Genomic DNA, 13,184 nt, shown 5'->3' with positions numbered 1-13,184 from the left:
CAATAATGGAGGGGGAGGAATGGCCAGGGCTGGACAGGCACCAAGGATACAAGACATCTTGCCATGCAGGGGACATTCGTATAGGTGAAAAACCTACCTGTTTATTATTGTCTGAGCCTGAAATGTAACTTTATACATTGAAATGCATATATTATAACTTTCTTTCCTTTTATTTTTATCCTAAATTACAGTTAGATCATTATATTGATTTTTAAACTGAGATATAATTCACATACTGTGAAGTTCATTTTCTTTTAAAGTGTACAATTCAGTGGATTTAGTATATTCACAAAGTTATACAATCATAGCCACTATCTAATTCGAGAACACTTTCATCATCCCTAAAAGAAACCCATTAACAGTCATTCTCCATTCCCCACTCCTCTAGTTGCTGGCAACCATTAATCTACTTTCTGTGTCTATAGATTTGACTGTTCTGCACATTTCATATCAATGGGATCATACAATGTCTGGCCCTTTATGTTAGTCTTCTTTCACTTAGCATGTTTTTAAGGCTCATCCATGTTGCAGCATGTATCAGTAACTCATTCCTTTTTATTGGTGAGTAACATATTGATTTTTGGAAATTATATGGGTAAGAAGTTATATTATCTATGCACTTTATTTCAGGATAGTAAAGAAAGTGTTAACAAAATATTTGTTATAGACAGCAACATTGGATCAGAGCCACTAATCTAGCTGGAAAGACAAGACGCATGTACGTAAAAAGGCAATTAACAACCCAAGAAAACATATTACCAGGGCATATTTAAATTTTTGGTGGGCAAAGGTGCACAGGTAAGGATTAGGCAGAGGTCAGATTTGAGTGATAGATCCTATTCAGTTAATGGATTGGCAAACCTTGCAGTGAGATACAGCCATCCGAAAGTTAAACTGCCACCCGCATAGGATGCTACTCCATCTAAAGTAATATCCATTGAGCAATTTTTTCTTCGACAAGCCCCTGGAGTGATGAAGAAAATCAGCGGAAGCAAAGTGAGCGGTATGGAACTTAATGGATTGATAGCTCCGCGGTGGCAAACCTAAGGGTTGGGTTTTGCAGAGCTGGGAGGGGCCAACACCGACCCCTGCTGGAACTCCGCCGCCACTTTCCTCTCGCGCCTTTGTCCAGCTGTTTAGGCCCATATCGGCTGCCGTGGCGGGGAAACGCTCAGCTGTTGGGGGGCGGGGCCTCCGCCAACTATGGCGGGCGAGCTTGAGGGCTCTAAGCCGCTGAGCGGGCTGCTGAGCGGCCTGGCTCAGGACGCTTTCCATGGGCACCGGGGCATCACGGAGGAGCTGCTGCGGAGTCAGCTCTATCCGGAGGTGCCACCTGAGGAGTTCCGCCCCTTTATGGCGAAGATGAAGGGGATTCTTAAGGTACCGCTACTCCCTGCAGCCTCCGCCGCGGAGCCTAATCTCTTCCCCGCCACCCTCCGACTCGTCCCCCCAGAAGCTGAAAGGCTTCCCTCCTCAGACCTCCGCCCCAGGGGCTCCACATTACGCTCCTTCAGATCCCCTGCACTCGTTCTGTCCCTTTTCTCACTTTCTTAGGGCTCCCCGCAGCAGTGCTGACCGACACCCACCGGAGAAAACTTGGGTTTTGTCTCCAGACACCTCTCTTGTGTAGGTTACGATTTCGAGTTGCCTCGGCGGATCTGTGCGCTCCATACTTTTTAAAATTAAGAGCGATCAAGCTATCAGCTTTCCTAGGCCGTGGAAGTGTTCAAAAATGTTCAAGTGATCATGTGTATGCCGGCATAAGGGGTGGGTTAGCCGGAGTGAACCCCAGTCAAGCAGTCCACCATATGGTTAAGAGAGTACGTTCACCAGCTTGAAGTCAAAGCGTAGCTCAGCCTGTCCAATAGAAATGTAATGAGAGCCAAACATGTAATTTTTACAATTTCTAGTAGCCACATTAAAAAAGTAAAAAGAAAAAAGTGAAATTAATTTTAACATTTTGTTTAACCTAGTATATCCAAAGTATTATCTCTTCACGTGTAATCTATACAAAATAATAATGAGATGTTTTATATTATTTTTTCACTAAGTCTTTGAAATCTGGTGAGTATTTTACACTTAAAGCACATGTCAGTTTGGACTAGTCACATTCCAAGTGCTCAACAGTCACTTGTGGCTAATGGCTACCATATTGGACAACACTGGTTTAGACTAAGAACTAGTGATAGGACTGAATCTAGTAATTAAGTGTACTCTAGAGATAACTTGTAAAAATTATTTTTGTGGGCCTCCTATGTGTTAGGAACTCTGTTAGACATGTTATATTTTATTTAATTTGTTTCTTGCAAAAACCTTATGTGGTGTACACCCATTTTAAAGATTAGGAAACAGGCTCAAGGAGTCTAAGCATTTAGCCTAAGCATTACACTTTGATTAAAATCAGTGTTGAAATTTCATCTGTTATCCTTTTGCAGTTACTGTGTTTCAAAACTGCTTATGATACCTTAAAAAGGCAGTTATGTTTTTTTTTAAAGATTTTGTTGTTGTTATGGACCATTTTTAAAGTCTTTATTGAATTTGTTACTATATATATATATTTACATCTTTATTGGAGTATAATTGCTTTACAATGCTGTGTTAGTTTCTGCTGTATAACAAAGTGAATCAGCTATATGTATACATATATCCCCATATCCCCTCCCTCTTGAACCTCCCTCCCGCCCTCCCTATTCCACCCCTCTAGGTGGTCACAAAGCACCGAGCTGATCTCCCTGTGCTATGCGGCTGCTTCCCACTAGCTATTTTACATTTGGTAGTGTATATATGTCCAAGCCACTCTCTCACTTTGTCCCAGCTTCCCCTTCCCCCCAGCTCCCCCACCCCCGAGTCCTCAAGTCCATTCTCTACGTCTGCATCTTTATTCCTGTCCTGCCCCTAGGTTCATCAGAACCATTTTTTTTTAGATTCCATATATATGTGTTAGCATACGGTATTTGTTTTTCTCTTTCTGACTTACTTCACTCTGTATGACAGACTCTAGGTCCATCCACCTCACTACAAATAACTCAATTTTGTCTCTTTTTTAAGGCTGAGTAATATTCCATTGTATATATGTGCCACATCTACTTTATCCATTCAATCGTCAGTGGACACTTAGGTTGCTTCCATGTCCTGGCTGTTGTAAATAGTGCTGCAGTGAACATTGTAGTACATGTCTCTTTTTGAATTATGGTTATGAATTTGTTATAATATTGCTTCTGTTTTATGTTTTGGTTTTTTGTCCACGAGGCATGTGGGATCTTAGCTCCCTAACCAGGGATTGAACCCTCACCCCCTGCATTAGAAGGTGAAGTCTTAACCACTGGACCGCCAGGGAAGTCCCCTATGTTTCTTTTTTAAAACTGCTTTTGCTTAGAGGATTTGAATCTGAAAAAAAAAAACAAAGCAATTATTTCACAGAAAGTAAATGGATTGTCTCATAGAAATGTAAGGAGTAATATCTCATATGTGATTCTAGACATTCTAAGTAATTTTAGTTGATATCATAAATCACTAGTGAATACCTTGTATTTCTATCAAATATTACCCTTTGAGTGGTCAGAAAAGGTTTCCTAGAGAATTTGACATCTTACCTGAGTTTCTGAAGTGTTTGCTAGGTCTACAGGGGATGAGGATAAGGGACTGCAGGCCAAAAAGTAAGAACAGCACTTGTGTAGGCAGTGTCTTAGGATTTCTAAATATTGGGGGCTACTTCTCTCTAGGTGGCCCGTATTTTGATTCTTTTGTTTTGTTATGAGATAAAAATTGCAGTATACTGCGAGAAAAGATTGTCTAGAAACTCTCTCTCTTATTTTCTTTAAAATACATTGCTAAGTAATATCTAGGTCTTGCTCTCACTATTCTCAGTCCTCTGCCCAAGGCTAGAATACTTAAGTTTTCTGAGTGGTCTTTGAGTAGCATGGTTCTCTTGGTATTGGGAGAAGAATAGAAGATTTGCCTGTGCCTGGCAGCACAGACTCTGCACAGCTGCTGGTCTGAGGTACCAAGGGAAATAGCCTTTGATTGTTTGACTTAGGGCTGAAACTATGGGCTCAAGATAACATCTAGTTCCAATCTTCATTTACCTTATAAGCAACACTGAGGGATAAAACATCTCTCTAATTCTTATGGAAACATAAAAAGCAAACATGATTTTTAAACAAAAAGGCTTTGAGCAGAGATGGAACGTCTAGCTGCAATAAAAGAGAATATACACAAATAAACATGATGCAAAGATGCTGTAGCATTTGGAAATAGAGGTCTGAGTGGACTACTGTGGACAGAAAAGAGATATTAGTTCCTTCTGGCAGATGGAGATGCCATATTTGTTGGTTTTTTTCCCCCAAATAATTAATTATTTATTTAAGGCTGTGTTGGGTCTTTGTTGCTGCATGCAGGCTTTCTCTTTGTCTGTGGAGTCTCAACAATCTTGAATTCAACATGCAGGCTAGAATAAAAGCAGTGAGGAAAAATACTAAAGAAAAAAATGTAGGAGTCTAAGCAGAGGGACAAAAACTGAGGATAAAAATGGAGTAGTACCCCAATTGTCATTTGGTGGCCATACCTTTCAATCATCTATAGAACATCAAGTTCTATAAAGAGAGTGAAAATGAAAAGGGACAACAGGGGTAGGAGGAAAGGGAAGGAGGGATGTGTAACTCCCGGCAGGGAATGGACAGTGCGTACCCATTAATAATCTTATTGCCAGCTGCCTGCATTCATTTATTCATAGCCTGTGTTTCAAGTTCAGGTGCTTCCTGAGCTGTAGCTTTTCCCTCTAATCTTCACGTTCCTTGCCCAGGTGTAGTGGGTGAACTGGAGTGAACTGGAGCTTTTCTACCCTACTTGGCTGGGACATTGACCCTCTGTAGCTTTGCCTGTTGATCACAAAAGGACAAACCCTTCATCTGCTTGTAGATACGTGAAGCTGACTGTTCACTTGCTTTAGTTTTATTTTTTGGTATCTCCTGTGAAGCAGTGAAATCAGTGAATTGAGAGTGGTGTGTTTAGTTAGGGAAATGACATCCTATATAAATACTCTGCCTTTTTTAACAAAAAATATTTATTTATTTATTTATTTATTTTGGCTGTGTCAGGTTTTAGTTGGGGCACGCGTGATCTTTAGTTGCGGGATCACAGCATGTGGGATCTTTAGCTACGGCATGAAGGATCTTTAGTTGTGGTATGTGGTATCTTTTTAGTTGTGGCATGCATGTGGGATCTAATTCCCCAACCAGGGATCGAACCCAGGTCCCCTGCATTGGGAGCTGGGAGTCTTACCCACTGGTCCACCAGGGAAGTCCTACTCTGCCGTTTTTATCTAATTTTTTTTTTGCTCACATTTGTAATTTCAACTTCTCATAGATATGTGTTTGCATACTCTCTACTTCTTGCTCCTGCTGTTAACCTCATGGGTATGCTCCTTAATTCTAGTTTACTAGAATTCTAGAGAAGGATCTTTAACTATGAAGCTGGATCGCAGTTTGTACACTTATGTCCTGTATTCACTACTGCCCTCTGTTGATGATGATATTATATTTCATCACTGAAATCTCATGTTAAACAAAGACATTTTTAAAAAATATTTATTTATTTATTTAGGCTCCTCCAGGTCTTAGTTGTGGCATGCAGGCTCTTTAGTTGCGACATGCATGCGGGATCTAGTTCCCCGACCAGGGATTGAACCCGGGCCCCTGTATTGAGAGTGCAGAGTCTTACCTACTGGACCACCAGGGGAGTCCCTAAACAAAAATTTTTGATGAAAATTCTATTGAATTTTTTGGGTCTATTGTTGATATAATTCTTTATTCAGTTCTGTCAATCAAGTGTTAATTTTTCCATTTCTCTTTCCCTCTATAATTTTTTTTCCTTTTTTAAAAAATTTATTTATCTTACTTTTGGCTGCATTGGGTCCTCGTTGCTGGCACGCAGGCTTTCTCTAGTTGCAGTGAGCAGGTGCTACTCGTCGTTGCAGTGCGCGGGCTTCTTTTTGCGGTGGCTTCTCTTGTTGTGGAACACAGGCTCTAGGTGCACAGGCTTCAGTAGTTGTGGCTCGCAGGCTCTAGAGCATAGGCTCAGTAGTTGTGGCACACAGGCTTAGTTGCTTCGCAGCATGTGGGATCTTCCCAGACCAGGGATCGAACCCATGTCCCCTGCATTGGCAGGCGGATTCTTAACCACTGCGTCACCAGGGAAGCCCTCCTTTTTTTTGTTTAATTGAACTATAGTTGATTTACAATATATGTTTCAGGCATACAGCATAGCAATTCAATATTTTTATAGATTATACTACATTTAAAGTTAGTACAAAATAATGGCTGTATTTTCCTGTGCTGTACAATCTATCCTTGTTGCTTATTTATTTTATACTATTTTGTCTATAATTTAAATTTTTAAAATGTTTAGATCCTATTTCATTATTTATTTATTATTTATTTAGGCTGTGCTGGGTCTTAATTGCAGCACGTGGGATCTTTGTTGTGGTGTGTGGGATCTTTAGTTGCAACATGCGAACTCTTAGTTGATGCATGCATGTGGGATCTAGTTCCCTGACCAGGGATTGAACCCGGGCCCCCTGCATTGGGAGTGTGGAGTCTTACCCACTGGACCACCAGGGAAGTCCCTAGATCCTGTTTTAGAAGTCTACAAATACATGCGACAGCTTATGGATTGGCCTTCCTATTCCACTTCTACCTCCTGATCTATTCTCAGCACAGCTACCAGTGAACCTCTTTTTTCCCCCAACTTTATTGAGATATAATTGACAAACCAGTGATCTTTTTAAAACATACATCATACCTACTAACTCTCCTGCTTTCAACCATTCCATATTCATGGCTTCACCTCAAACTTCAAATAAGATCCAGTCCTTTTACCATAGCCTTCACGTCCTTGTGATCTCCCCCTTACCTATTTCTCTGATCTCATTGTCTTATTCCAGCCACACTCATCTTGTCTTTATTTAAACCTGGTAGATGCTTTCTGAATTTCTTTAGGACCTTTGCAGGTAGTTGTCCATATGCCTGCAGTGCTCTTCCCCCAGATAGTCACATGGATTGTTCATTTACTTCATTCATTCTCTACTTAAAAGTGATTTCCTATGAGGTCTTCCCTGATCTATACAAAGAGCCTCACCCTTCCTCTCCACTCTTTGTGCCCTGCTTTGCTTATCTTCATACTTAGCACTAACTGAAATTATGTACTTATTAGCTTGTTTATTTGTTGACTCCCCTATTAGAATGTAAGCATTAAGAAGGCAGGACTTTATTATTATTTTTTCCTTTTTTATCACTAACACCTAAAACTGTTTCTGGCATGTGGTATGCACTTAGTAAAAATCTGTAGAAAATGTGAATGAATGGATAGTGCTTAAATGTGGAGATTGCCATTGAAAAGGTAAGCACAGAGAGAAAACCTACACTACTTCTGTATGGGGAGAGCTGGAAGGTATAATACTCTGGAAGGTATAATCAGGGGTCAGCAAACTATGGCCCCTGGGAGAATCTGGCCTGCAACCCGTTTTTATAAATACATTTTTATTGGAACATGGCCACATGCTCATTCATTTACATATTGCCTATGATAGCTTTCACCACTATAATAACAGAGTTGAGTGGTTGTGACAAAGATCTTGTGGCCTTCAAAGCCTAAGATATTTACTATCTGAACCTTTACACAAAAAGTTTGCCGACCCCTGTTTCAGAATGTTCTTAAATTCATAATGTTTGGTATTTGCAAACAATATTGTATATAAATTATAAGTTGGTTACTTGACTCAAATCTAAAATAGGAATATTTAGGAAATAGGGATTATTTGCTCTTATGTCCTCTTTTTTTTTTTTTTTTTTTTGCGGTACGCGGGCCTCTCACTGTTGTGGCCTCTCCCGTTGTGGAGCACAGGCTCCGGACGCGCAGGCTCAGCGGCCATGGCCCACGGGCCCAGCCACTCCGTGGCACATGGGATCCTCCCCGACCGGGGCACGAACCCGTGTCCCCTGCATCGGCAGGCGGACTCGCAACCACTGCGCCACCAGGGAAGCCCTGCTCTTATGTCCTCTTGAGGAATTTCACTAGTTTGTTCTTTATGCTCATGAGGTTTGTGGTAAATAAAAAGTAAGCTTTAATAATTCTGTAGTACTCAGTGTGTGTTCTTGGTAAAACATGGTTATAATTTGAACTTGGAATTTTTTTCATATTCAGAGGATGTAAAATTTTTGTTTATTAATATAATTTAAAATAATATAAAATTTAATGTAAACTTGAGAATCAAGTTTTTACTGTCAACATATGAAAACTGGTTTAAATTTATTTGAGAAAATAATATCAGTAACATATATTAAGATTTAAATAGTAAAAGCCTAAGAAATATTTGTATTTTATTCATTTTATTTATTTATTTAGTTAGTTTATTTATTTATTTTATTTATTTATATTTGGCTGCATTGGGTCTTCGTTGCTGTGCGCGGGCTTTCTCTAGTTGTGGCGAGCGGGGGCTACTCTTCGTTGTCGTGCGTGGGCTTCTCATTGCGGTGGCTTCTCTTGTTATGGAGCACGGGATCTAGGCGCACGGGCTTCAGTGGTCGTGGCATGCGGTCTCAGTAGTTGTGGCTCATGGGCTCTAGAGTGCAGGCTCAGTAGTGGTGGTGCACGGGCTTAGTTGCTTCACGGCATGTGGGATATTCCCGGACCAGGGATCGAACCCATGTCCCCTGCATTGGCAGGCGGATTCTTAACCACTGCGCCACCATGGAAGTCCTGAAATATTTGTATTTTAAATACCTGGTTTTGTCTCTTCTCTTGAAGCTATGAAAATTTATAATTTTTTTGAGAATTATATTGACTGGAAAGGAAAGACCTGTGGTAATACAGTTTTTGTATATCTTATAATGGGGATAGGTCATGTGACGTATGCTGGATTTAATTTAATTTTTAATTTTGCAAACATTCAGCTACCTGTATGCTTTCTCTTAATAATTTGTATTGTAAATATTATTTAACTTTATTAAAGAAAGTATAGAAATTTGAAATTTGTAAAAACACACAATATCATCTGCTGACATGACCATTGTTAATATTTTTGTACATTTATTCATCCAACAAATGTTTATTCAGCGTACATATTTTTTTAATGGAGAGTAGACTTTTTTAAATTGGTATTTTCACCATTGTGTTTAATGTGTTCATTTAAAATTAGAGCTGGTAAGCAAGTCCATGAAAGGAACATCACCAACTAAATGGTTTACTTTACTCCTCCAGTGTAGTAAAATTTTCGGTACATCTTGGTTGTCCTTTTTTTTTTTTTTTGCGGTATGCGGGCCTCTCACTGTTGTGGCCTCTCCCGTTGCAGAGCACAGGCTCCGGACGCTCAGGCTCAGCGGCCATGGCTCACGGGCCCAGCCGCTCCGCAGCATATGGGATCCTCCCGGACCGGGGCATGAACCCATGTCCCCTGCATCGGCAGGCGGACTCTCAACCACTGTGCCACCAGGGAGGCCCTTGGTTGTCCTTTTTACAAATCCTCCAGAACCTCACGAAGTGCTTGGCCCGTGGTGGACAGTAGTAAATCCATCTTCATTAAGCAGCAAGTATTAAAAAGTAATTGAAATTCTGTTAGAGGTACTAATTGAAGATATTCTATATTTACTTCACCTGACTCCTAAAACGTAAAATAAAAGACAGTGTACAGATACTTAGGCCTGTGTAACAGTGAAGAAAACTCAGCTTGGAAAGAGTTGGTCATTGGCCAACAAGAAATTTCAACAAATTTAGACTTGATGGGATTCAGTGTTCTCTGGGAGATGGGGTGTGTGTGTGTGCCCAACCCGGGCACCACCTGGCTTCCCTAAGCATCTTAATTGTATACCATGCACTATGCTTGGGATATAGCAATAAACATCACAGCTGTAGTCCCTGCCCCAGTGGATCAGATAGCTCCTGGAGAATATAGGCATTAAGCTAATGGTTAGGGGTATTTGGAAAAGGCAGTCACAGAGTACTCTGTGTCAACTTAAGTAAATTATAGGCAATTTAGAGTAGCTCCTAGCCCACTTGACAGCATGAACAAAGAAAGAGAAAGGGGGGAAAAGTCCTACTTTTTAAAATTTTTTGGCTGCATCCGGTCTTAGTTGCGGCAGGTGGGCTCTTCGTTGTGGTGTGCAGGCTCCTTTCTAGTTGTGGCACATGGGGTCCAGAGTGCGTGGGCTCTGTAGTTGCAGCACTCGGGCTTTCTAGTTGTGACATGTGGGCTTAGTTGCCCAGTGGCATGTGGAATCTTAGTTCCCCGACCAGGGATTGAACTGACGTCCCCTTCATTGCAAGATGGATTCTTAACCATTGGAAAACCAGGGAAGTCCCAGTCTTACTTTTTAGATACAGTGGACTAAAAAGAAAAGATAGAAACAGCACAGAACTAACTTCCCCTAGTTGTGTAGCCCTGGTCCCAAGGTTGAGGTTTCTCATGAATATGGCTGACGAAAGTCATGATAATGTCTTTCCTGGATGAGTATATGGCTGCTCTGGGACCTCATTTTCAGTTTCTTGCCTTGATCTTTGGGACCGTATTGGCTGTCAGAGTGTCTCTTGACCAGACCAAGATGTGTGCTATAGTAGCTCCATCTCTTCTCACTGGGGCTCAGCTTACTTACTGTGCCTCTTCTCAGATCCTGAAGCATGTTCTCAAGTAGCTCCTTAAGAAAGGATATATGAGAGATAACTTTTTTCTTTTTAAGTCATAAAAGATATATTTATTCTAGTCTCACACTTAAGTGCTAGTTTGGCTGAGAAGATATTTCTAGGTTGTGAATAATTGAGTCACAGTTTTGAAGGCATTGTTTCATTGAATGTGACTTGTCTTTTTCTCTCTCTGGAAGCTTTTAGGATTTTCTCTTTATCCTTTATTTCCTCGAATGTCATTGATGTATGATTTTCTTTCATTTCATTCTTTGGGCTACTGTGTGCCCTTTCAGTCTGGAGACTCATGACCTTTTAGTTCTGGGAAAAGTTGTATTTCTACTTTATTTTCTTTTTTCTTTCTATTTTTTAAATTGAAATATAGTTGTTTTACAATGTTGTGTTAATTTCTGCTGTACAGCAAAGTGACTCAGTTACACATACATATATATGTGTGTGTGTATATATATATACATTCTTTTTTTAATAAATTTATTTTATTTTTGGCTGCTTTGGGTCTTCGTTGCTGCACGCGGGCTTTCTCTAGTTGTGGTGAGCTGGGGCTACTCTTCATTGCGGTGTGCGTGCTTCTCATTGTGGTGGCTTCTCTTGTTGCAGAGCATGGGCTCTAGGCACACAGGCTTCAGTAGTTGGGGCACGTGGGCCCAGTAGTTGTGGTTCATAGGCTCTAGAGCTTAGGCTCGTAGTTGTGGCGCACAGGCTTAGTTGCTCCGCAGCATGTGGGATCTTCCTGGATGAGGGCTCAAACCCGTGTCCCATGCATTGGCAGGCGTATTCTTAACCACTGCGCCACGAGGGAAGCCCTACATTCTCTTTTATATTCTTTTCCATTATGGTTTATCCCAGGACATTGAATATAGTTCCCTGTGCTATACAGTAGGACCTTGTTATCCACCCATTCTATATATAATAGTTTGCATCTACTAACCCCAAACTCCCAGTCCATACCTCCCCCACCTCCCCTCCCCCTTGCCAACCACAAGTCTGTTCTCTATGAGTGTATTTCTGCTTCATAGGTTCATTTGTGTCATATTAGATGCTACATATAAGTGATATCATATGGTATTTGTCTTTCTCTTTCTGACTTACTTCACTTAGTATGATAATCTCTAGTTGCATCCATGTTGATGCAAATGGCATTATTTCGTTCTTTTTTATGGCTGAGTAGTATTCCATTGTATCATATCTTCTTCATGTACCATCTTTTCTTTATCTATTCATCTGTCAGTGGACATTTAGGTTGGTTATTTTCTTATATCTTTTTTTCTCCATTCTCTTTCTAGCACTCTGATTTTTCAAATGTTAGACCTTCTAGACTGAATCCTCAAATTTTCTTTTATTTTCTCTATTTTCCATTTATTTGTTTTTTCTTCTACTGTCTGGTAGATTTCTCAACTTTGCCTTCTAGCCTTTTCTTTTTTGGCTGCACCACATGTCATACAGGATCTTAGTTCCCCGGCCAGGGATTGAACCCATGCGCCCCGCAGTGGAAGCGTGGAGTCTTAACCACTGGACCGCCAGGGAAGTCCCCTTTCTAGCCTTTTAATTGAATTTTTCATTAGATCATGTTTTTAATTTCCAAGAGTTTTGTTTTGACATGGACAATATCCTATATTTAGCCAATGTAGGAGAAGAAGAAGTTTTTCCTTGACTCTCTTGGAATTCCTGGCCAGGTCTGAAATTTAAACTGACAAAGACAGATTGACAGGAGAGAAGTATACAAGTCTTTTTTAAAATAAATTTATTTAATTTATTTATTATTTTTGGCTGCCTTCGTTGCTGCGTGTGGGCTTTCTCTAGTCGCAGTGAGCGGGGGCTACTCTTCATTGCGGTGCATGGGCTTCTCATTGCAGTGGCTTCTCTTGTTGCAGAGCATGGGCTCTAGGTGCGTGGGCTTCCATAGTTATGGCTTGTGGGCTCTAGAGCACAGGCTGAGTAGTTGTGGTGCATGGGCTTAGTTGCTCCATGGCATGTGGGATTTTCCCGGACCAGAGCTCGAACCTGTGTCCCCTGCATTGGCAGGCAGATTCTTAACCACTGCGCCACCAGGGAAGCCCCGAGAAGTGTCCAAATTTGTTTAATATAGTTTTATGTGACAAGGGAGCCTTCATAAGGAAATGAAAACCCAAAGAAACAGACCTGAGTATTTTATATGTTTGATGAAGAGTGGACAGTTCATGGAGAAATAGAATAGGTTAAGGAGTATGAAGTAATTGTAGTAAACTGAGGGAATTTAGCAGGGCCTGTTTGTAGGCTTCTTCTTGGCACTCCTTTGTTTTGTGAGATGAGAATGGACATTCCATTCCTCTGTGTATAGTGAGGGCACCTCTCATGAGGGTTTTATGACCTGTTTTAGGGAGAAGCGTTGGTGAGGAGGTCAGGGTGACTTTCCTCCTCTTCCTTTTCTTAAATTACTTCACCTTAAGATATTCAATATGCCAAGGTGCCGTAATTTGGGATAGAATGTCCAGAACCCCATCACCACCAGCCTCTCC

General features: G+C 40.8%; 1 protein-coding gene across 1 annotated transcript in view; it reads left to right on the top strand.

Moving 5' to 3' along the window:
* Positions 1-1,187: 1,187 nt before the first annotated feature.
* Positions 1,188-13,184, top strand: part of COMMD1 (copper metabolism domain containing 1) — a 160,570-nt gene continuing 148,573 nt past the window's right edge. The window contains exon 1 of the mRNA XM_081254817.1: positions 1,188-1,380. Coding sequence (XP_081110943.1) covers positions 1,204-1,380 — 177 coding nt within the window. The 5' untranslated portion in view covers positions 1,188-1,203. The remainder of the gene's footprint in view (positions 1,381-13,184) is intronic.

The sequence above is a fragment of the Mesoplodon bidens genome (genome assembly GCF_964165515.1).
Source record: "Mesoplodon bidens genome assembly, chromosome: 14".
NCBI classification, from domain to species: Eukaryota; Metazoa; Chordata; class Mammalia; order Artiodactyla; family Ziphiidae; genus Mesoplodon; species Mesoplodon bidens.
Note: the sequence above shows the minus strand (reverse complement) of the source record. Positions and strands in the feature narration are given on the sequence as shown.